The sequence below is a fragment of the Saccopteryx leptura genome, chromosome 1 (assembly GCF_036850995.1).
Source record: "Saccopteryx leptura isolate mSacLep1 chromosome 1, mSacLep1_pri_phased_curated, whole genome shotgun sequence".
NCBI classification, from domain to species: domain Eukaryota; kingdom Metazoa; phylum Chordata; class Mammalia; order Chiroptera; family Emballonuridae; genus Saccopteryx; species Saccopteryx leptura.
The window spans coordinates 17,497,679-17,522,363 of NC_089503.1; the positions used below are offsets into that span (position 1 = coordinate 17,497,679).

Sequence of the window (24,685 nt, forward strand, 5' to 3'; positions counted from 1 at the left end):
CATTGGAGCGGGGATGGCCCAGGCGCTGGGGATGGCTCTATGGCCTCTGCCTCAGGCGCTGGAGTGGCTCTGGTCGCAACATGGCAACGCCCAGGATGGGCAGAGCATCGCCCCATGGTGGGCGTGCCGGGTGGATCCCGGTCGGGCGCATGCGGGAGTCTGTCTGACTGTCTCTCCCCGTTTCCAGCTTCAGAAAAATGAAAAAAAAAAAAAAAAAATACTTGACATATATTAATTCACTCTCTCAGCCCCCTGTGAGGTAGCTTTTATTAACTCCATTTGTTGGGGAAATTTGATCAAGGAGTAAGAATAATAGTATTATCTATTTACAAAATACTTTCTTTATAAAGAGCTCCTCATTCTTTATCTTTCAATCTGACATTCCTGTGAGGTAGGTAGCAATATTACTTTTTTTTTTTTCCTTAAAAGTGAAATGCTATGGCTCAAGGAGCTTACTGACTTACTCATGTGGTAGCCCGAGTTTTGTCCAATAACAGGCACACACTGCTTGGGAGTGACACTAGACCATGGACTCAAGTTTGAATTGCACACAATCCAAGAGTGTCCAAGTTTCTAGCTTTCTCTACAGCCATCTGTCAACGCATCACATTCCAAAAAAGACTGGGATCATGCTTGTTGTTTAAGCTCATGTGCTCGCTGTTTATAAAGTTTATTATCATTTTTCTAAATAGGCCTATTTAAGTTTTGTCTAGATGCCTGAGAGCTAAATTATTTTTTGTTTACTGTCTGTGCACTAGCATGTAAATGATGTCATCAGGAATGTACAAAACTCTTAGAATATACTAAGCTCCAAGGCCAGTAAAAGCAAATCATTTGAGGAAGAGTGCACTTCTTCTTGTTCTTCTTCTTAAGTAGGCATTGCACAAAAACATGACTCATTAAACGCCAAAGAGCTGACTATGTCAGTAAGGGCTTCTTATGCAGCCCTCCACAAAGAGGCCTGAGTGGCAGCGTAAGGCCTCCTGGTCTATGCACTTTCCTCCAGGCAGAATGTGCATTTGTGCGGTTACATACACAAGTATAATCTCCCCTGAAAGGCAACTCCTTCCATATGACAGGCTGAACAGTGGCCTGAGCGCTAGCCTCATGTTGCCTGTGCAGTTAACATGCTGAAATACCAGACACATTTAATCTCTCCTTTCTGAAAAACTAAGATGGGACAGAAGAACCAAAGCTGGGAAGAACTCCACATAGAGAGAAAGGAGGCCGACCCAAGCGCCCAAACTCCCTTTCTCACTGGGCTGAGCTTCTTTGTGTGTTGCCTACTTACGTGTCAATTTGTGGGACTTCGGGGCATGAGAACCATGGAGCAGAGTGGTTCTGGCAGCCTCTCCATGAGACAAGCAAAGCCAAAGACATGTGGCCTTTAGTCACATTCATAAGTGTTATTGTTTCAAACATGCCTATTTTAAAATACATAATTTTCCCATTTTGTGCACATTGTACGTAAATTGCCAAGGAGTTCTGCCACGATTAAAAAAAAAAAAAAAAAAGGCCTGACCAGGCAGTGGCGCAGTGGATAGAGCGTCGGACTGGGATGCAGAGGACCCAGGTTCGAGACCCCAAGGTCACCAGCTTGAGTATGGGCTCATCTGGTTTGAGCAAAAGCTCACCAGCTTGGACCCAAGGTCGCTGGCTCCAGCAAGGGGCTACTCGGTCTGCTGAAGGCCCGCGGTCAAGGCATATATGAGAAAGCATCAATGAACAACTAAGGTGTAGCAACGCGCAATGAAAAACTAATGATTGATGCTTCTCATCTCTCTCCGTTCCTGTCTGTCTGTCCCTGTCTATCCCTCTCTCTGACTCACTCTCTGTCTCTGTAAAAAATTAAATAAATTTAAAAAAATGGCCCTAACGCAGCCCTATCCCTGCCTCACAACTCCGTTTACTGGGGCCAATGGGGCAATCCCAGGTGAGAGAAGTCTGAATTTAACAAACACCTGATATGAAGGCCTCGGGCACAAACAGATTTCTGTCTGAGATTACAGAAACTGAAGCCTGTGTTTTATCACAATTACCTGTAATCTCAGGGCTAGATAATAGTATTAACAAGACCTTGAGCTACACAATAATAGGACAGCTGAGAAAGGCTCTTACTCTCTCCAAAGAATAGTGCTTTAAAAAGCCCATTCAGTGAAGAGAAAGGAAGGCTCAGAAAGTGCCTTCTCAGACAATATTTACTTTTACTGCCTTCCTCCAGATCAAACAAAACTTGGTCAAAAGCTTTTATGAAAAATACATTTGATGTTTTCAGCAGTAATTGCTTTGTTTAAAGAAAGGTGCTTAAAGGAAAACATAGCTAATGGGATCAGTAATTTAGTAAATTCAGATGTTTGGGAAAATCCCTCCTCTCTTTGATAAATCATGAAAATTCTGCTCAGATAAATGCGTTTTGACTAAAATTCCAATCATGGAATGAGCTATTTCCGGAGGCCCCTAGGGAAGTAGTGCAAGGGTGACCCCCACACAGAGGACCCAAGGGTTAGTTTACCAGGGTCGTTTCAGTCTTAAAGCACATTACTCCCTGCAACTAAAGAACAGGATCTCATGGAGATGCCCCAGAACTGTATAAAACTTTCTTCCTTCTTAAAATACCATTTTTAATAAATGATTGAAATCTTACTGTATCAATCCAGAAACTAACCTTAGAACTAATCAGAGTTTAAAACCAGAAGGCTCCAGGGCAGATTTTAAAGTCATCCTTTTTTTTCATTCATGGAAAGAAGGAAAAGGATCTTAATGGTTCTCACATGATAGAACTGAATTCCTTTCTCCCAGTTTTAAAAAAATTTATTCTGCTACTTAAAGCAGACCATTCATTTAACTTGGGTCAAGCATTGTGCTAGATTTTGGATACAGGACTGAGAAAAGAAGCCTGCCCTTCTGGCTTCCCGTTCTAGTAAGAAACAGACAAATAAACAAGATAGCTGTGATAACTGCTAAGAAGGATAGAAAGAGGTTGATGAACTAAAGATAAGCTAATGGATCATTTGTCTCTGCTGATTTACTATTATTAATTTTTAAAACTGTACCTACTTGGCCTTCTAAGATTACTCAGTTAACACACACAGTATTTATGCAAATAAGTGATTCCCAACTTTTGGATTGCATTTGGAGAAAATATTTTAATATTACTTGAATATATAAATGATAAGCAATGTCAAAAATTTATAGAACTGCCTTGGCCAGATAGCTCAGTTGGTTAGAGCATCATCCTAAAGCACAGAGGTTGCTGGTTTGATCCCCAGTCAGGGCACATACAGGAACAGCTCAATGTTCCTGTCTCTTTCTCTCTCTCTCCCTTCCTCTCTTGCTGAAATTAACAAATAAATTTTTTTTTTAATTTTACAGAACTATTTTTAAAACCCTAGCATAACCCTGAAATAACCTGATTTAGTTATCTTGAGAAAGGAGGGTGGGTGGTGGTCGGGAACAACATGCCTTAGAACTCACTTGCTCTTTTCCCCCCAACAAAAGGATATTCCATTTATTAAATAGCTTGCAGACTCCTTGAAAAAGCAGAAGAAACAAGAGTTTTGGCTGAACTTCCAGGAACAACTCCCAAAGGCACATCCCAGAACTGGGCCACCTATGGAACTTCTTCCCCTGCCATGACCGAAAAGCTGCTGACCAAACTGAGAAAGCACCCACACAGCTGCATACGGAGTCCGCCCACCCTGCAACGACACTCCCTGCAGTCACTCTGTGTCACGATCATTTCTGAGCATGTCCCATCTCCCATATAGTGTGTAAACTGCCTGGATGTTAAGGAAGGAAGGAAGGGGAAAGAAAGAAAAAAAGGATTAGTAAGAAAGGAAAGTACAGAGATGATTTTGTGAATATGTTCATTACTATTTTATTTTTATTATTATTTTTTTAGAACCCCAGGTGGAGATGTTTGCCCTCTTGGTAAACTCATCAGTAGCATATTGTCCTCATCCTTTTTTTTTTTTGTCCTGAAGCTGGAAACGGGGAGAGACAGTCAGACAGACTCCCGCATGCGCCCGACCGGGATCCACCCGGCACGCCCACCAGGGGCGACGTTCTGCCCACCAGGGGGCGATGCTCTGCCCCTCCGGGGCTGCCGCAACCAGAGCCACTCTAGCGCCTGGGGCAGAGGCCAAGGAGCCATCCCCAGTGCCCGGGCCATCTTTGCTCCAATGGAGCCTTGGCTGCGGGAGGGGAAGAAAGAGACAGAGAGGAAGGAGGGGTGGGGGTGGAGAAACAAATGGGCGCCTCTCCTATGTGCCCTGGTCGGGAATCGAACCCGGGCCCCCGCACGCCAGGCCGACGCTCTACCGCTGAGCCAACCGGGCAGGGCCTGTTCATTACTATTTTAAAGTGACCTAGTTTCCAAGAATTTAGGAAGTCAGTGTAGCATCTATAATATTTTATTTCATTACTTTTTTGCAACAACCCAAACACTTTAAATTTCTAAAGAGTATTCCTGCTAACTTATTCTAAATTGCAATGTTTCCTAGCATAGGGTTGGATTTGGAACGTTTGCTGATTATACTCAAAATAAGTGTGCTTATCAGAATTCATCCAAAAGAAAAAAAGTGTCTGGCAGTAAGACAATATCATGTGTTTATCAGCAAATATAAAAAAATAAGATTAGTAACACTTACGTCTTCTACATGGAAAGAGTCATATATCAGAACCTTTGCCAAGGTTTGAAGAAACTATCAATCTCATGGCTGGAAGGGACTATATCAGTGACTGCTGGATGTTATCTTAGCCCAGGTACTCTTGAGAAGCAGACACCAAGACAGGATCAGACTTGCAAGAGATAAACTGTGGGGAACGCCCCTGGGGGAAATGGGGGAGAGCTAGAGGAAGCTGGGAGAGCTAACAGACCACAATGTAGGGCTGACCCTTGTAAAGAAAGGAGACAGAGAGCAAGAAAGAAATAGATTGCAGTAAAGTGGGGGAGTTCTCAAGCCAAAGTCTCCGTTGGAAGAGTCACAAGTCAGTTCCACCCAGTCATTGGCTGGGATTAGCACGTGGGAAGTGTAGCCTCACTGTGAACAAGGTGTTGGATTCAAAGCTGGGGTTGGGAGTTAATTGCCTTCCCACAAAGGGAGATCATAGAGGCACATTTTCATGGCTGCCACACTCATATGTATTACATATTTTTGTTTAAGAGTATAGTAATAATAATAGTAGCTAATATTTATTGAGCACCTACTCAGGTGCTCTAAAAAGAAAGATATCTTACTCATTTTGTACACTCTCTTTTCACAATGTAGACTCAATGTAGTAGCCAGGCATTGCTCTGAAAGTTTTCATGTATGAGGTAAGTATTATTATCTATATTTTGCAGATAAGAAAACTAAGGCAGGCATGCACTCCTTTCTGGGAGCACACTCATGCCTTTCCCTTCCTCCTCTTTTACCCCACACGCGTGCATCTCCTAAACTCTAAGGGACCCCATAAGACATGCAACCAGGGAGTAATAGGCAGTGTCAGCTCATCCTGGGCTAACCCCCTGAACCTGTCTCCAAGTCCCCCTTTTCTCTGGCTTCTCAGTGAGCCAAGACAGCCCCACCTCAGCACTCTCTTGTTGCTTCTTCTATTCCAGACCCTCCCTTATTTTCCTGTCCTCACCTTTAATAAACATGTTATCAAAAGAAAAAAGAAAAAGAAGAAAAGAAAGAAAACTAAGGCACAGAGAGGTTGAGCAACTTCTTTAAGGTCACACAGCTCAAAGTCCATAAATTACTGTCAATAAAACTCGACCAAATGGTTTCTTTTTATAAGTTATTTCCCTCATTGCCTGCTCTAGACGAGTCCAGTAGCAATAAGAAACTGGAATTTTATAATTCCCCAATCCATCCTGATTCCTAGAATGCCCCCTCCTGGCAGAAATGTTAAATTAAGCCCTTGGGCCAACTGAAATTACTCCAGGATCCATGCAAAATCTATGCAATAGCTGGAGCCTCATTTCTGGAGTTGCTCAATGTATTTATAACATGGAGTTTAACAATGTAAACTCTGAAGTCAGACTGCTGGATTAGAATTATTCCTTAATTATTTACTAACCAGTTATTTAATATCTTTGTGCTGCAGTTTCCTCATCTGTGAAATGGAGATAACAATTGAAACTATCTTTGTATGTATTAACATATGTCAAACCCTTAAAATGTTACCTGGTATACAGTAAAATGCTTAATAAATCTTACTTGTTAACTGCTCACATCTGAGGTACCTGAAAGTCAGATAACTCACATTTCATTTAACATATATGCATGTATTAAGTGTCTACATTATGAAAGGTAGGTAGGTATACAAGATGAGTAAGATACAATTTCTGTTTTCAGGAAACTTATTTGCAACTAATAAACTCTTTAAGAGCTCCATCATAGAAGGGAAACAGGGATCATTGCTCTTTGCAGGAAATAGGTGTTTGGTTTGTTTGTTTTTTACCTTCTTGGTGGAAAGGAAAAAACAGACTATGGAAGCTGGCAAACCTGAGTTTCAATCTCTGCTTTGCTATGCGTCATCACCTTTGTGACTTTGCACAAATCAATTACCCTTTCTAAGCCTCATTTTCCTTCTTTGTAAATTGAGATAATATTAATAACTACCAAATAGGATTAATAATGATACCGACTTCTAATGGTGTTTGGGGAGATTACATGAGATAAAGCACAATGCTAAGCATATATAAAGTGCTCAATTTATTATGATTCATCTAAAAGTATAGCCTACAAAGGAGAAAGACTGTCTCTTAATCTCCAAGAGTTATCTATTATGCCAACCCACTACCAACCTTAGTGAGAATAAACTGTTTCCATGGAAACAGAAGAGGCAACTTTGAGCATGGGTGAAAGCAAGCACCACACAAAATTAGGTGGGGTAAAAAATAAACCTCACACCCTCATGTTTATACTCAGGTCAGCACGTAGGTGGTGTGTTCTGTACACCTGGGACCAGAACAGCCTGCCCTTCGGCTCTAGAGAGATCCCCACACCCAATCAGATACACAGACACACCTCAGCCTCTGGCAGAAGCTTCCAATAAGTATACGTAAGGCTGGAAGTCTTTCAAGGGTTCTGGACTTATTTCATCTCCTTACCAGACTCTCATCTCTCGACTTAGGCCTGCGCAGTAACCCAGTTTCTACCACTACATTCTGATGGTTGTAGGCATAAACATCACTGAGCTGATTCTATAATGATGATCTTAAGATCCTAAGCCAGCAATTGTCAACCTTTTTCATCTTAGTGCACACACAAACTAATTACTAAAATTCTGTGGCACATCAAAAAAATATTTTTGCCAATCTGACAAAAAAAATAAGTATAATTTTGATAGATTTACAAAAAAAACAACAACCCATAGTAATTGCCTACTCTTTTTGCTCCAAAGTGACTTTTAAAAAAATCAGGTGGTGGGTAAAGTGTCGACCTGGAACACTGAGGTTGCTGGTTCAAAACCCAGGGCTTCCTTAGTCAAGGCACATATGAGAAGCAACAGTTAATGCTTCCCACTCCTCTCCCACTGCCTTTCTACCTCTCTTCTCTGTAAAATCAGTAAATAAAAATCTTTAATTTTTTTAAAACTAGGTGACTATATTTATATATAAAGGATTTCTGGTACCAAGAGTTAACCAATCAGATATAACCTTATTTTGTGATGTGACCAATAAGATATAACCCTATTATATGATCTATATATTTATGTTCAAGACAGGATATTTACACTGGCGGGCTACTGTTGTGTTGGCTGTTGTCATTTTTTAAAATTTTATTTTCCCTACTTAATTTTTTTAATTTATTGATTTTAAAGAGAGAATGGGGAAGGGCAGGGGGATAAAGAGAGAGAGAGAGAGAGAGAGACATGTTTGTTGTTCTACTTATTTATGCATTCATTGGGTGATTCTTGTATGTACCCTGACCGGGGATCAAACCCACAACCTTGGCATTCTAACCAACTGAGCTACTCAGACAGGGCTGGCTGTTGTCATTTTTTTTATTTGACAATCTAAGGGAAAAGAGGTCAGTGCCCTGACTAAATAGTCAGGCATTGCATGTTTTAAAAATTCTTGTGGCTCACCGGTTTAAAAATCACCGTCATAAGCCATACTAAGCTATGATTACAGGTCATAATCCACAAAGTCAGTGGAGAACGGATCAGTTTACCAACATGATATGTGAAGTTGCTTTCTTCACCAATAGATGAGAAGGCAAATATAAGCCTCGACTAGCAAATGGAAAGGGAAACCTATAGATATTCATTGAATAGAGATCCCTGTAATTTGCACCAGAACACTAAAATGAGATCCCTGACACATTTACCAAGGGGTACTCAGCATCGGCTTCCCTATTTCGCTGAATGCTCAGAGCTTTCCAATCTCTGCAATTTTTTCTCTATTTGTCTTTTCTTCTCTAGGCCTACAGATGTGACTTTATAGTTCTAAAAAAGAGAAAAAGAAAAAGAAATAATGAACACAAAAAACAAAACCCTTCACAGGTATTTAAATTTTTTTTTTTTTAAACTTTATTTATTTATTCATTTTAGAGAGGAGAGAGAGAGAGAGAAGGGAGGAGCAGGAAGCATCAACTCCCATATGTGCCTTGACCAGGCAAGCCCAGGGTTTTGAACCAGCGACCTCAGCGTTCCAGGTCGACGCTTTATCCACTGCGCCACCACAGGTCAGGCGGTATTTAAATTTTATAATCAGGAAATATTTTATTAAATTAATCTATAGGGACTAGCCATTAAATGATCATTAAATTGAGGGTGAATACTTCAAAACAGCATGGTTCTAAAAGAGACCAACTTGTAATGGGCAAGGGTTATTTTCCACTAGAGACAAATGCATTTCACCAGAATTGAATGGTCTGACAAAACATATGGCAGCCAATGAGTAGTATGACCCTACTTAGGGCAGTATAAATATCCAGATTGAGATATTTATTGATTGAGACAGGGAGTTAAGACACTTAAATGTTACAGAGCCTTAAGGAGCACTTGTTTAGGTTTCAAACATTAGGTAGATGGGTGGACATTGAAGCTTCTCCAACCAACCTGAGACTTTGACTTTTTGTAGATTCATTATCAACATTACCATTGAATTAGTTTTCCTGAAAAGGCCACTTATAAAGGGACCACCAATTTCTACTCACCAAAGCACCAGTATATTAAATGTGCCAAGCCTTTGATATATATCACTTAAATGGCAAACACTCAAGAAAATGAATAATATTTTCAAATATTTCACAGATTCACATTAAGTACTGGGTAAATAAAATATGTAAAATTCTTAGCAAAATTCTAGGTATTGCTAGACATTGATATTAATATTCATTGCACCCAATGAATATTAATTATATATAATAATATAACTATGCCCTTTTGGCTGCTTACAATTCTCTCTCTATATATGTGTGTGTGTAAGTATATATGCATGCCAGGCCCTGGCCAGTTGGCTCAGCGGTAGAGCGTCGGCCTGGCGTGCGGGGGACCTGGGTTCGATTCCCGGCCAGGGCACATAGGAGAAGCGCCCATTTGCTTCTCCACCCCCCCCTCCTTCCTCTCTGTCTCTCTCTTCCCCTCCCGCAGCCAAGGCTCCATTGGAGCAAAGATAGCCCGGGCGCTGGGGATGGCTCCTTGGCCTCTGCCCCAGGCGCTAGAGTGGCTCTGGTCGCGGCAGAGCGACGCCCCGGAGGGGCAGAGCATCGCCCCCTGGTGGGCAGAGCTTCGCCCCTGGTGGGCGTGCCGGGTGGATCTCGGTCGGGCGCATGCAGGAGTCTGTCTGACTGTCTCTCCCCGTTTCCCGCTTCAGAAAAAAAAAAAGGTGTATATGCATGCCTTTCAAAAATCAAATAGCCCTTAAACTTGATGAAAATAAATGCATATTAAAGCTCCTTGGGACTCTTTATCACTTAACAGGTTGAAAATATCAAAACTTTGATATATTTTATTGGCATGCTCTTACATTGCGGGTACAACCCCTAGGAAGGACAATTTGGCAATATCTATCAATATTTAAAATGCTAAGTTAGTCAGTTGGCTCAGTCAGATAGAGCATTGTCCCAAAACTGCAACATTGTAGGTTCAATCCCCTATCAGGACCTATACGAGAAGTAATCAATGAATGTACAACTAAGTTGAGCAACAAATAAATGCTTCCCTCTGTCTCTCTGTCTCTCCCTTCCTTTCTCTGTCTCTCAATCAATCAAATAAATGCATATACCCCTGACGAGCCAATTCTACTTCATGGAATTGATACTTGCAGATATACTAGTAAAGGAAAAAAAACTGCACATTAGTCAGTGCAGTATTTTCTGTAATAGTAAAAGGCTAGAAAATACACTGTCTACCATAAAGAATTGGTTAAATAAATTATTTAAATACTATGCAGCTAAAAAAAATTTTTTTAATTCATTTTAGCAAGAGAGGAAGGGAGAGAGAGACAGGGACAACGAGCTGCCCCTGCATGTGACCTGACCGGGGATTGAACCAGCAACCTCTGTCTTCAGGACAATGCTCTAACCAACCAAGCTATCAGGCCAGGGTATAAATAAGAAAGCTATTGATAAATAAATTACTCGGAGATATATTAAAGGGAAAAAAGAATGTACGGTATGTACATAATAAACTCTGAAAGAATACACAGGACACCAGTAATAGTGGTTACCAGTGGGGTTGACTATGGATAAGAACTGGCAGAGGAGGGCCTGACCAGGCAGTGGCGCAGTGGATAGAGCGTCGGACTGGGATGCGGAGGACCCAGGTTCAAGACCCTGAGGTCGCCAGCTTGAGAGTGGGCTCATCTGGTTTGAGCAAAGCTCACCAGCTTGGACCCAAGGTCGCTGGCTTGAGCAAGGGGTTACTCGGTCTGCTGTAGCCCCCCAGTCAAAGCACATATGAGAAAGCAGTCAATGAACAACTAAGGCGTCACAACAAAAAACTGATGATTGATGCTTCTCATCTCTCTCCGTTCCTGTCTGTCCCTATCTATCATCCCCCTCTCTGACTCTGTCTCTGTAAAAAAACAAAAAAACAAAACAAAACAAAAAAACTGGCAGAGGTGGGGGAGACCTCTCACTGTAAACTTCTTTATATTTTATTTATTTATTTTTGTGACAGAGACAGAGTCAGAGAGAGGAACAGATAGGGACAGACAGACAGGAAGGGAGAGAGATGAGAAGCATTAGTTCTTTGTTGCGGCTCCTTAGTTGTTCATTGATTGATTTCTCATATGTGCCTTGACTGGGAAGCTACATCAGACCGAGTGATCCCTTGCTCGAGCCAGTGACCTTGGGCTCAAGCTGGTGAGCCTTGCTCAAACCAGATGAGCATGCGCTCAAGCTGGTGACCTTGGGGTTTCGAACCTTGGTCCTCCACATCCCAGTTCGACGCTCCCAGGCGTCCCCAAACTACGGCCCGCGGGCCACAATGCGGCCCCCTGAGGCCATTTATCCAGCCCCCACTGCACTTCTGGAAGGGGCACCTCTTTCATTGGTGGTCAGTGAGAGGACCACTGTATTTGGCAGCCCTCCAATGGTCTGAGGGACAGTGAACTGGCCCCCTGTGTAAAAAGTTTGGAGACCCCTGCTGACTGCGCCACTGCCTGATCAGGCTACTTCTTTATATTTTAAATCCAGTTTCCATATTACCAATTCAAAAATTTAATCTAGGCCCTGGCCAGTGGCACAGTGGATAGAGCATCAGCTCAGCAAATGGATGTCCCAGTTCAATTTCTGGTCAAGCATACAAAAGAAGTGACCATCTGCTTCTCTCTCCCTTCCTCTCCCCCTTTGTTCCCTCTTCCCCTCCCACAGCCAGTGTCTCGAGTGATTCAAGCATCAGCCTGGACACTGAGGATAGCTTGGTTGATTTGAGTATCAGCCTCAGACGGGGGTTGGCACGTGGATTCCAGTTGGGGTACACATGGGAGTCTATTTCACCTCCTCTCACTTAAAAAAATAAACTAGAATTGTTTTTCATTAAAAATGTGTATCTAAACAATCAAATATTATTCGGTGATAAAAAGAAATGAGGCCCTGGCCAGTTGGCTCAGGCGTAGAGCATCGGCCCAGCATTTGGAAGTCCCAGGTTCAATTCCCGGCAGGGGCACACAGGAGAAGCGCCCATCTGCTTCTCCACCCTTCCCCCTCTCCTTCCTCTCTCTCTCTCTCTCTCTCTCTCTCTTTCCCTCCCACAGCCAAGGCTCCATTGGAGCAAAGTTGGCCCAGATGCTGAGGATGGCTCCATGGCCTCGGCCTCCGGTGCTAGAATGGCTCCGGCAGCAAAGAAGCAACATCCCAGAGGGGCAGAGCATTGCCCCCTGGTGGGCATGCCGAGTGGATCCCCGTTGGATGCATGTGGGAGTCTGTCTGACTGCCTCCCTGCTTCTAACTTGGGGGAGAGGGGGAAGAAATGAGCTATCAAACCAGGAAAAGACAATCAGGGGCCTTAAATGCATATTGCTTAGTGAAAGTCTGACATTCTGGGAAAGTAAAACATTAAATATAGTAAAAGGATTAGTGGTTGCCAAGAATTACGGGGCAGGGGTAAGGATATATAGGTAGGACACAGAGAATTTTTAGAGCAGTGAAACTAGTCTGCATGATATTATATTGGCAGTTACATGACATTATGCATTTATTAAAACCCATAAAGCTGACAATACAAAGAGTGAACCCTAACAAACTATGGGCTTTAGTTAATAACGTATCAATACTGGTTCATTAATTATAACAAATGTACTATACCAATGCCAGATGTTAATAATAAGTAAACTATGAGTGGGGAAGAGAGGGACTATATGGGAACGTTGTGATTAATCTGCTCAGTTTTATGTAAACTTGACATTTCTGTAGGAAATCAAGTCTATTAATTATTTTTTAATTTATTGATTGATTTGAGAGAGAGGGGAAGGAGGGAAAGAAATAGACAGAAATATCACTCTGTTTCTGTATGTGCTCTGACCAGGGATTGAACCGGCAACTTTTGCATATTGGGTCAGCACTCTAACCAATTGAGCTATCAGGCCAGGGCAAAAGTCTATCAAAATTTTTTTAAATTTGTGTGCATACATGCTTTTTTTCATCCAGTAAATGCCTTACACACTGAAGGTGTTCAATACCATACTAACTACAGACTTAGTGGTCAAGAGCTCAGGTCCTGGAGTGAGCAAATTAGGGTCTGACCCTAGTTCTACTATTTCCTGTGTGGCCTACTTTGTGCAAGTTACCTCTTCAGCCTGTTTCTCCGTCTGCGAAATGGAAGAAAACCCCAGTATTTCCTCCTACGGCTGTTGTGACGATTCAATAAAGAATGCATGTAAAACGTTTAGTACAGTGTCTAATGTAAAACAAACGCTCAAAATTATTACTTGCCACTATAACGGTAAAATGATTATTCAGAGAATGACTGACTTGGCACTTCAGGTTTCAAGGTTACTCCACTACCAGCATAGCAATAACACCCCAGATGGGCCCCCAATCCTCAACTGCAACCTATCCCACTTTAACCACAATCCTTATGGCCCGAGTTCCCGCCTTTACACTGCAGACATTGTTCACTGCCCAGGTGCTGTTTTTCGCCTCGCCCCCGGGCCTTACAGGCTCAGGACCCAGAACGCGCCCCTTTCTCCACTCCTCCCCATCCCACCCGGACCAGTTCCCACCCAGACGCCGACCCCGCCTCCTCCCAGGTTTCGGCCTAATTCGTCTGCACTGCTTTCCTTCCCCGAAGCTCCTACCCAGATACTCGTAGTCCGGTAGGGATAGGCGCTCCGGAGTCAGCATCATTTGACCGTAGCAGCTTCCAAGCTGTAGCTCGCAGGCTTCCGGAACCCAGGTCGCCTGCTCTCTCTGTTGCCATGGCACCTACGCAGCTGGAGAGACGGGAGGCAGCGGGGGTGTCACGCAAACAGTTTCCGTATCGCAACGCCACACTGACCACACCAGTTCCGGGAGCGGTTGCTTCGCGGAGGTCGGGGCTTCTTAGGATTCACGAATTCTTGAGGAGGTGGTTTTAGAGGAATTTGAGTGGAGAGTCCTTTTGAATTCATCATATTTCCTGGTGCCAAAGAATTATTGCCAGCCTCCCATATTCTCAGTTTCTGAATTTTGTTAACTGTACCTGCTTTATACAGCTGTTATCCTCACAATAGCTCCCACACCTAAATTCCCACGAACATTTAATATCACATTACCTATTGTTATCTCTTTATTATTTACTATCTTCAATTGCTACAAATTTGCTTTCACGTGCGTATATCTAGGCTGCTCCTACAAGACTGGACACACACAAGCTGCTCCTTAAATCCTCTGAGTTCATTGACATTTCCTCTGAAAGTCCCTCCTTTACTCCTATCGCTTATTGTTTGGTCCCCTTCCCAAGTGTTATTCTTTTTTCCTACCAAGTCACTTCACTTCTTGAGGGTATAGGGTGCACAAACCAAAACATCTATTGGATTTTTTCCCCTCATATGCCTAATTGCTCGCTTCTTTAAGAGGGGAGAACATGTATTGGTTTTCAAATGTCCAGAGCTCCAGATATTTCTCCTTTTGCTCCACTTCCAACAACAGGTTAGTGGTCTGTAGCACTTGTCACAGTTGAGACCTATTAGCAAAAGCCACTTTGTTCCCACTTCTTTAGTTCGTGTGCTCCCCGCCCCCCACCCCATAAAAAAAGGTGAGGTTTTGTGAAACGAAAGAAAACAAAACAAAAATCATGCTATCAAAGGAATGACTGGGAAACCATTGGACCACCTACATTGGGAGGAAAAAGAAAGAGGAGGTTCTTCTCTTTGTGTTTCGAGTGGTCTATTCTTAGCCTGCTCCACCAGGAGTTTCAAACCTCCTAATTCTCCCTTTCCTTTCAAATTGTATATGTGTCTCATTTCTAGGCTCCTGTGAGTCACTCTGCGTTTAGATGCGGTAGGGATAAAGGGACAGACACAAACTAGGAGCATTACATAAGGTAATAAATTTACTAATTTGATATTTGATGTGAAGTCCTGCAAATAAGATGAAAATATTTGCCTTCTTCTTCCCCCTTCACTCCCTTATTCCCCCTACCAACATAGCTTAAGGGTATGGGAGTTTGTAACTTTCACACCTGTGGCTTATTACTAAATTATTAATAAAGTAATAGGATAATAATTATTAAGGATTACAATTTTATTTTATTTCCAAGCAACCTTAAACTATTTATAGGTCATTTCATTTGTCATAAGAACTTTCTAAGGCACTTCTTCGTTTTCTAAGCAGGAAAACTGGGGAACATATCAAGAAAATGAATTGTCTAGCATCATCCAGCCAATAGTGGGGCAGCTGGAACTGGATTTCAGCTATCCCAACCCCCAGGCTAGTGGTCTGACCACTAAACCACACAGCCTCTTTTTTTAGGGTTTGTTGGCTTGGTTTTTATTTATTTATTTTTCTTTTTGCTCTGCCCTGCCAGCAACTGGAAGCTACCAGATAAAAGAAGAGAATTTTCAGTCCAGGCTGAACATCTGACATCCTCTTATTTGTGGAGCATTATCCTGGGACTTGGAGGGTGCTGCTGCTGAGGTCTCTGTGGTGGAGCTGGGAACCAGCCCCAAGAATATAGCTTTGTTTGGGCATTAACCCATTTGCGGTTATAATAATGATAAGTTTCAGCACCAGTGGCGCCCGACTGTTAATGACTCAAAGAAAGCTAAATAAGAACAAGATGTCATCTCTGGAGCAATTTGTAGGTTTTTCCTACAGCTCCATCCATTCCATAAAAATCCTAAGGACCCTTATATTTAAAGTCAGTCTCTATTCTTAATGTCCTGAACAGTCTATTGAAGAAGATGACTTAGAAAAAGGTAGGTGGTTGCTAGACTAAGGCTTCAAGAAAATTTGGGGTTTCACGGAAATAACAGGTAACCTTTTACTGATGGTGAAATTACTGACTGTTTACACTTTTCTTCTTTATACTTTTCTATATTCACAAAAGTTTCCTATAACAGGAACATATTATAACCTGAAACCAAGACAATAAATAAGTGGCTTAAAAATCTTTAAAATATTTGATAAGCAGAAGTGATGACCTTCCAGATAATGTTGGTTTTCCCCAAGAAAGAGCCACTACTTTTAGATTTATTTTCTGCCATAGATTACATGATAATAGATTTTGGCAACACATCAGTGGTGGAGGAAATTTTTCAGTGAAACAACAAAACATCAGTCTTTTTAAAAAATAGAAATACACAAGTTGTTAAAGCCAAGTGTATTTTTGTGATCCTGGTGAGTGTTAAGAAAAGAAAAAAATGTCAGCCTTAAATTTAGATGGGCTTTCCAAGTTCTTAAATTATTTTACCATATTTCTGAAAATTTTACCCAAGCAAATAATCATCCAGTAAATCAAAAGACAACTCCACAATCCTGAAAATCAGCAGGTGATATAAAATTGATTAAAACATAGAGAAGGCATGAGCTCTTAAAGTATTACAGTATAAGGAATGAAAACATAAAACTCAAAACAATAGGAGAAACACCCACAAGAGAGAAGCTTTGTCAAAATGTCAGTTTATCAGATTATAATTCTCAATTATAAAGAGAAAATTCATATACATTTCTGGCTCTGCCAAAGACCTATAAAGAGATTAATCAGAAAGAATATCATCCCTGGAATTGAAAACTTCAGAAAAACAAATATAAATGTACTAGTTTTAAATTTTAAAGAAACAGAAAAAGAAAAACTAGCTTTGGCTGGGTTGTTCAGTTTAAACTAGAGCATTGTCCCCATACACTGATCAGAGTATATACAAAAATCAACCAATGAATACATAAATAAGCGGAACAACAAATCGATGTTTCTCTCTCTCTGTCTATCTCCTTCCTCTCCCTCTAAAATAAAAAATAGATTAGACTGAGTTATTGCTACAAAACAGGTTCAAGAAACTAGGACGAGCTTTTATCAACTCATCAAGCAGAAAAGATGCTAAAGGCAAACTAGCTACTAAGAAATGCAGGTCATGAAATTCATTCTGAGCTACTAGGCTCTTCTTAAAAGACTTACCCTCCTTAGGAGCAGAGCAAAAACTGTGATGCCAGTATATGGAATTAACATGTTTAAATTAAAAATGCTATTTACAGACAAGCCATTTTGGACTACCATGAGGCAACAGACCAGAGCTGTGGGAGTATTTGCAAAGAAAATGTTCATGAACTCTGGGACAGTTAAAAATAACTAATGGATTACAAGAAGGTGATTAAGAGGACATTGTTTAAATCGAACTGGAGCTGAAAGACAAATTACAGACTGTACCTTCTTGTTATTTTATATTTTCAAATGCGACAAAAAGAATTGGGAATTACACTTTCATATAGTTTAGGAGGGAGAAAATTTTCTGATTTCTTCTTGGTAGCCCACAAAAATTAGCTGTACCTTTCTCTGTCCTAGACTATGCAGTTTGATAAGCACTTATGTCCTTTAAAAAATTTCTTTGACTTCTCCTACTAGATAGTGAATACTTTGAGGGCAGAGACAGTCTTCATTCATCTTTAACTTTCCAGGACCATAGATAGTGCCTAATAGAATTAATACGTGAATACCATAAAGAGATTTTTCTTCCTATAAATTAAAAGTCTAGAAAACTAAGTGCATCCAACCCATAGGACTTATAGTTGCCTCATAAGAACCAATTCATAAAACAAATTTATTAGAGAGAAAGGTCCAGAAAAAGGCAAGGCATCATTGAGAAGGGCATTAAAAACAATCAGAAAGCATTGGCATATCCTTCCTACACCTAAATACTGAATGTGACAGAAATATCTTAAGAACTGCCCAGCAAAAAAGCAACAAATTTAGAGACAATGCTACATGTAGACAAGCTAAGAGAATTAGTTCAGGAGGATGAAAGGGAATATACTAGGAATCATTAAATAAACAGGATATGAACTGGAAGTGCCAAATTTCAGAATCTTAGGACAAAAAAAACTAGTCTCTATTTCTGTTTTTTCTCTGCCAAGCCATCCTCTACATTGTAATAAGTTTATTGTTCTAATATTCAAATTTGACCATGTTACTTCCTTACTTAAAAAGCATTGCTGCCTGGCCTTTGGTGGCACAGTGGACAGAGCGCCAACCTGGAATGCTGAGGTCACTAATTCAAAACCCTGGGCTTGCCCAGTCAAGGCACATACAACAAGCAATCAATGAATAGCTATAGTGAAGGAACTACTTTCCCATCCCCCCATCCTCTTCTCTCTGTAAAATCAATAAATAAAATCTTTTTTTAAAAAATGGTGCTGATTCACTATTACTAGGATGAAGTAAAATTCCTTAATCCGCAGACATATATATTCCTTCACAGTCTGGTCCCAACCCACTCTTCTAGCCACCTTGCCATTCTTCCCTACGTACTTGATACTCCAGCCATACTTTCCTACTCACTACTGCCAAGCATACGGAGCTTTTCCATACCCTCTTGCTTTGGGCATAAGTTCTTCTCTCCACTAAGAATGTACTTCTCCCACATTTGCTGCCTAGTAAACTCTTACACCTCTATGAAACATTATCCAATTTCCTAAGTAAAATAAGATAAAGGCAGTGAGTGAGAACAAGGCAAACTTAACGTGGTGACATGAGGCTTCGTTGAGGGTGTGATGATGAACTGAGACCAGCCATGAACCAGCCATATTTCCTGGCTCACAGCCTTTGCACATACTGTTCCTTCTGCCTGAAAAACCCTCCCTGTCTACTCTTAGCCCGATGACTCTTAATCAATTTAAGTGTCAGTGCCTCTGACAGGCCTTGTGGAAACCCCAAATCTAAATCAAGTCTTTTCTTTAATAGAACCCTGTACTTTTCTGTGACTGCCCCAATCATTTGTAGTTTTACATTCATTTGTGAGATCATTCTTTTAATGGTTCTGCATACTTGGAGCTTCCACACCCATTAGAATGTAAGTTCCAGAGACCCAATATATCTTTTTACCACCGCTTCTACAGTGCCTGGCACATACTAAACTGTAATAAATTCCTACTAAGTGAATGAATACTGGAAATAGTATTCCCACGGCAGATAGGTATAGGGCTCCTTTAGTGCCTTTGACTGGGCTTTCTGTCGTTTTCGCTTTTATAGCTTTAAGAATCCATGCCGTCCATTCACAGAAAGTGAATTCTAGAGAGAAGATGGAGCAATTCTTTGCAGATTCATGATCTTGATCTTTTAAATCAGAGCCTCTCAAACTAAGTACTATTAAAATTTGGGGCGGGATAATTTTGGTTGTGGGAAGGATGTCCTGCTCATTGTAGGCTGCTTAACAGGATTCCTGGCCTTTACTCGTGACTTGTCAGTAACATCTGCTCCCAAAAATGTCATCAGGTATTGCAAAATCACTCCTCATTGAGAACTACTGTTTTAAAAGTATGAGACTTCAAATTTTTTACTCTTTTTTTTTTTTTTACAGTGACAGAGAGAGAGTCAGAGAGAGGGATAGATAGGGACAGACAGACAGGAACAGAGAGAGATGAGAAGCATAAATCATCAGTTTTTCGTTGCGACACCTTAGTTGTTCATTGGTTGCTTTCTCATATGTGCCTTGACTATGGGCCTTCAGCAGACCGAGTAACCCCTTGCTCAAGCCAGCAACCTTGGGTCCAAGCTGGTGAGCTTTGCTCAAACCAGATGAGCCTGCGCTCAAGCTGGTGACCTCGAGGTTTCGAACCTGGGTCCTTCTGCATCCCAGTCCGACGCTCTATCCACTGTGCCACCACCTGGTCAGGCCTTTTACTCTTTCTGAAGAATTATGTTTAGAAATTCAGGTTGCTGAATGATGCCTCTGTTATAAGAGAGTTCTACCAACCCAACTGGATCAAAATCAGGCCCATTTTTATCTTGTTTCTGTAGTACTCCCTGTGTTTTCTTTGAAAAGGCCATTAGTGATGGTCTAATTCAGGGCAATATTCTGATCTTGGAAATGCAGTTCCCTGATCTGTCCTAGAAGGATGAAGGAAAGGGGTGGTGTTTCTGAGGAAACCAAGGCCTCTGAGACCTCTCTGGAATTGGCAGTCCCCTACAACTTTTCTAGGGGCATGTCCCAGAGGACAATAAAAGGGAGACAAACAGCTCATTCTGGCATGCTTTTCAGGATCTCTCACTCCAAACAAGAAAGTCTGAGAGGCCTGGTAAAAATAAATATGGCTTAGCACTCCTGGCACAAGAGCAGTTTCTGACAGCCAAGACTTAACTCACCCTAGGGGGTGACCCAGGCAGGGACTATGCACAAAGTTCATTTCTACCCATTGATATTCCCAGTGACTAACAGCAGCCGGGATGGCTCTGTGCACCAGAACTTTGCTGAAGCATAGAGGAGGAGGACTTGGGATGCACACAGAAAACACAGCTTCCTGAGCCTGAATCAGTTAGGGATAGCCGGCCTCCCTCTTCCTCCTCAATCCCAGGAAAACAACACAAATCATGCCTTTTGGAAAGAAACCTATCCTTTGCATACAGAGTAGAAACTGTTTATAAATTCCTAATCCCCTGACAGCGAAAGTATGGTGACCGCCTGTCTTGGATTTTTTTTGGGACAAATGTATTCATTATACCACATGTCCTTAGTTTTCGTGTGGAAAAAAATGTGGTCTCCAGAATCATAAGGTCTTTCTCAATAGTTGAAAAGCAAGTCTTCATAAGCAACATATATTGGAGTCCTAAGACCAACCAAGGCTGCATCCAAAATGTGGGAGGAGGGATCTGAGAGGGAGATGAAGAGTGCATATGCAAAGAATCAGCCTCTACTTTTCACTTTTTTTCTCCTTGGATTTTAGGCTAAGGTGACAGACATAGGTCGTCAAGGTGGACTTTCATAGCAGTAAGTTACATGTACTGCAAAGCTGACCTGACTCGCCTGCCGCCTTCAGTCAGCAAGAAGAACTGCACACGCAGAGAATGCCTTGGTATGAGTTACCATGGTGATGCTAGTTCAACCACATTTCGTCTGTGCTAAAAATTTCAGGCAAATCAGTATGGAGAAGTACTGGCTGAGAAGGAGTTAACACTTCACATCTTTTGGTTGCTGTTGCAAAGTTAATGTTAGTTTTGGTCAAAGACGGTAATTTGAAGTGAAATCCTTTGAGAAATGGAAAAGAAGCAAGGATGAAATAACCTATCCATTGGAGAAATCTTTCTAGTATCCACTTTGTACTACACCAAACTGCTTTTCCCTTAGCTAACATGGGCATTTGAGTCTTCCTGGCTCTATTTATTAGCGAGAGGAAAGTGGCTTAACAAAATAAAGGAAGATTCCAAAGCCAGTAAAGCTGGCGTACCAACTTGGAGGGAAAAGTGATACATAGGATTCTAAGGAAGTTGGGGACTTGGACAAAAGTAATAAGACAAGAGTCAACCTAGAAAATGGAAGACGGTAACAAAATCAACCCATATTATTAATATGCATTGGGGAGAAGCATTGATGGGCCACAAAGCTAGAACAAGGAGAAGTTTAAAACTTTATGTAGTAAAACATGACTGGAAGCTCTACAGACGGACGCTGGAGGAGGCTAAGTCCATGGGAGAGTGAAGTTGCAAGTAAGGACTTACTGCCTTATCCCCTTCCTTCTTTGCCAGGATCAGAAAGTCAAAGAAGGTGAAGAGGCTAACAACGCTGATTTACAAAGACAGCGAGGAGGAACTAAGTCTGTCTGGGCCAATTCTGGAAGTCTGAACTGGGGCGACAGGACCCAGACAACCACCTCAGGAAATGAGTAAATGAAAAGGGGAGGCTGTGGAATTATTTAGCCCTAGAACAACGCTGCCCAGACGGGGGCGAGGGTGGAGCAAGAAGAAAATCTCAGAAAAGGAGTTTTGACAGTGAAAACGCTAGTTAAGAGAGCACTCCGGGCCCCCTGATGTCCCTTGTTTGATGTCCATAAAGACCAAGAGGATTATGCATTTGGAAGCTTTGCGTATTCTTGAGACATCAATAAAGTCTGGACTTGGGGCCGGTAGGGGGGCCAGGGTCACGTCTAGGAGACTTGGGTCAGCCCTGGCATAGAACTAGAGTGACCGGGATGCGAGCGAGATTACCGCTAGGACAATTTTTTTTTTTTTAAGTTAGGGACATTAGAGCAGTAGTAATGGGGATGGGGGGCTCTCTCGAAGGCTAGGAATGTGGGGGCGGCCTCAAGAGAAGTGGGGTCGCGCGGGAGGCACTGGAGGGTGGGATCTGGGGACCCGGGGGCGGGGGCCGAGGGCGGGAAGGGGCCGGGCTGGCGCTGGGGGCGGGACCAGGCGCGGTGGCGGTGGCGGGGGCTGCGGGGCGGGGGGCGGGGCGGCCGGGCCCCGGACACCCCCTCCCGGTCCCCTGGCGGGGCGGCTTCAGCTCGCAGCACTGGAGGCAGCAGCGGCGGGAGAGTGACTTACGGGGCGCGCCCGCTGCGGTGGATCGGGACGCTTCCCCTCGGGGACCCTTCCCCTCGGGGACCCTCCCCCGACTCCCTCCGCCTCGTGCCCCGCGGGAGCCGGCGGGACCCCGGGCCGGCAGGGAGCGCCGGCGCTGCCGCTGCACCATGAGGCGGCCGTGGGGCACGCTGCTCCTTGGCGCCCTGCTCTGCGCACACGGTAAGCGGCGCCGCGGTGCCCGCGCGGACCGGCCCGCTGGGGAAAGTTTGTCCCCGGGTCCGGCCGCTGCGGGACTCAGCTCCCGAGAGCGGGACGGCGCAGGCTGGGGCCTGAGACCCCTCTCGCCCTCGCTGCAAGCAGTAGCCCTGAGATTGCGTGCCGGGGAGGGGAGCACAAGCTCCCCCCAGATCTCCTGTCCTAGAGGGGCAGCGGTGGAGGAGCTCCCCGGGCCGGGTCTGGGCCGGGCTGGGGGAAGATCTGAGGCGCTCGTTCGCCTGCCCTCGTTGCTCTTTGAAGAGCTGGGGTCTGCCTCCTTTTCAGGTTAAGATAGGGTCTCTGTGTCCTTGGTGCGAATGAATGTGTGCGAATAAAGGGACGCGGGGGAGGATGGTCGCTAGACCATAAATTGTAAATAGCCCTCCTTCCAGGGGCCGGGGTCCCGGGCAGACCGCGGAGAGGGGCCCCCGTTGAATCTGAATACTTGAGCTCTGGGGACTCCTCTACTCCGGAAACAGGTCTTCGGACTCCAGACCTCAGACCTTGCTCCGACCGAGGGTCTTTGGGAATTGCTTGTTTGCAGCATCTCCCCTTAGTAGTGTTTTCGGGTTCCCTCTCCTGGCTGCGACCAATCAGCTCCCTTGCCCTGGATCCTTCCCGGAGAGAGGGGGCCGAGAGGAAGACCGGGCTGAAAAGGGGGCAGAGTGGGGACACTGGAAGAAACTGCTGGAAGGCTTCCGCAGATCGGTCCTGGCCGGGGCAGAGGGGCGGGGGGCGGGTACCGCCGAACCTCGGAAGACAGCCTCCTGGCCGGCGCGGTGGCCCTCGGGGGAGCCGGACGGACGGCAGCGGGGCTGCTGCTTCATCTGCTCCTTATTAATAACTTGTTTGGTGCCCGTACGCCACTGTTGTGTGTGATTAGGGCTCCGGTGGAATTTGTTTCTCCGCAGCCGCCTAGGGCCGTGGGTGCACCCCGTGATTTAGCAGCTGCCTCTAGTTTGTGCCCAGAGATCAAAGGACGTTGGTCTTTGAACCCCAACTCTATTCACCCACCACTGTTCAACCGCGGGGAGATCCGAATCTTGCCTTTCTCCTCGCAGCCCGGATGAGGGGGTGGGGCTGGGAATGGAAGGGTCTGTAGTCCCCGGCCTTGCACCGGTCTTTCTTTTAACGTGGGGAAGCTCGTGTGGAAATTATGCAGTTTTCGGAACTTGCCTGGCAGGGCGTGGAGATGCCTAAGCACTTGTTTTAAAGATTGGCTTACCTCCCAAATCCAAAACAGAGTTCACATGTCTGTTATTTAAACTGCCCGTGGGTTTTAAATGACTTTTTCCATGCCCTCTCTCACGCCGACGGAGCTCTTTCTCTCCGCTCCGCTCTTCCTCTCGGAGCAGTAGCCCGGCCGACCCACGTTCCTCTTCGCACTGTGCTCTCCCCCTCCCGGGCTCTCTCCAGGAAGGTTATTTGTAGCCTCTTTGGCGTGTCGGGACAGCGGCCCTACTGGGGTAGGAATGTGGCCGCTCTTCCCACCACATGGGCCCCTTAAAGGGACAGCTTTGCTTTTTGGGGGTTTCCCCCTTCGGGCTGCAAGGGAAGGGGATGGAACTTTCCTTTCGGCCCCCTGGAGGAAGTTTTGAAAAAGATCAAGGGAAATGGCAAGGCACTGGAAAAAAAAAAAAAAAGACTAAAACGGATACCAACAAAGCCAGAGAGGAGACTGTCGCCTTCTGCCCCAAGGAAAGGGGAGCTGGAAGGTTCCAGGCTGAGACTGGCCAAGAGGATTTTATTGCTTCAGAGATGGCAAAGCTGCATACAATACACTGCATCTCCATTGAGAATGGGGTAGAGAACTGTGTATATTTAATGCTAACACACACACACACACACACACACACACACACACACACACACGATGGGAGCATTCTTGGTAACTCTTCTGAGTTCTTTTTAAGGACAAAAGTTTCATGGAAACTGCTAAGCATGGGAGGTTTTCTGTGCATATGTGTAAGGACAGTCAGTGGCACAAAGATCTAAACTTCGCCTAGCTTGATAATGAGCCGTGCTTGGAGGCCTGGGAGGGACAGATTCATACTTCCCCAGTGAG

At 43.7% G+C, this 24,685-nt stretch overlaps 2 protein-coding genes across 6 annotated transcripts in view; one reads left to right on the top strand and one right to left on the bottom strand.

The window, feature by feature from the left end:
• CSTPP1 (centriolar satellite-associated tubulin polyglutamylase complex regulator 1) overlaps nucleotides 1-23,979 on the bottom strand; it is a 184,405-nt gene extending 160,426 nt beyond the window's left edge. Inside the window, exons 1-2 of one of the 5 annotated variants that reach the window (XM_066361926.1) lie at nucleotides 23,846-23,979; nucleotides 13,739-13,873 (exon numbers count right to left, since the gene is read on the bottom strand). In XM_066361926.1, the coding sequence (XP_066218023.1) occupies nucleotides 13,739-13,860 (122 nt within the window). In that variant the 5' untranslated portion in view covers nucleotides 13,861-13,873; nucleotides 23,846-23,979. Of the gene's footprint in view, nucleotides 1-13,738; nucleotides 13,912-17,034; nucleotides 17,072-23,845 lie in introns of those variants that run through there. The other 4 variants (XM_066361934.1, XM_066361941.1, XM_066361960.1 and 1 more) reach the window with 4 other exon arrangements.
• The window catches only part of LRP4 (LDL receptor related protein 4), a 56,353-nt gene continuing 54,006 nt past the window's right edge, over nucleotides 22,339-24,685 (top strand). The window contains exon 1 of the mRNA XM_066361808.1: nucleotides 22,339-22,584. Coding sequence (XP_066217905.1) covers nucleotides 22,533-22,584 — 52 coding nt within the window. The 5' untranslated portion in view covers nucleotides 22,339-22,532. The remainder of the gene's footprint in view (nucleotides 22,585-24,685) is intronic.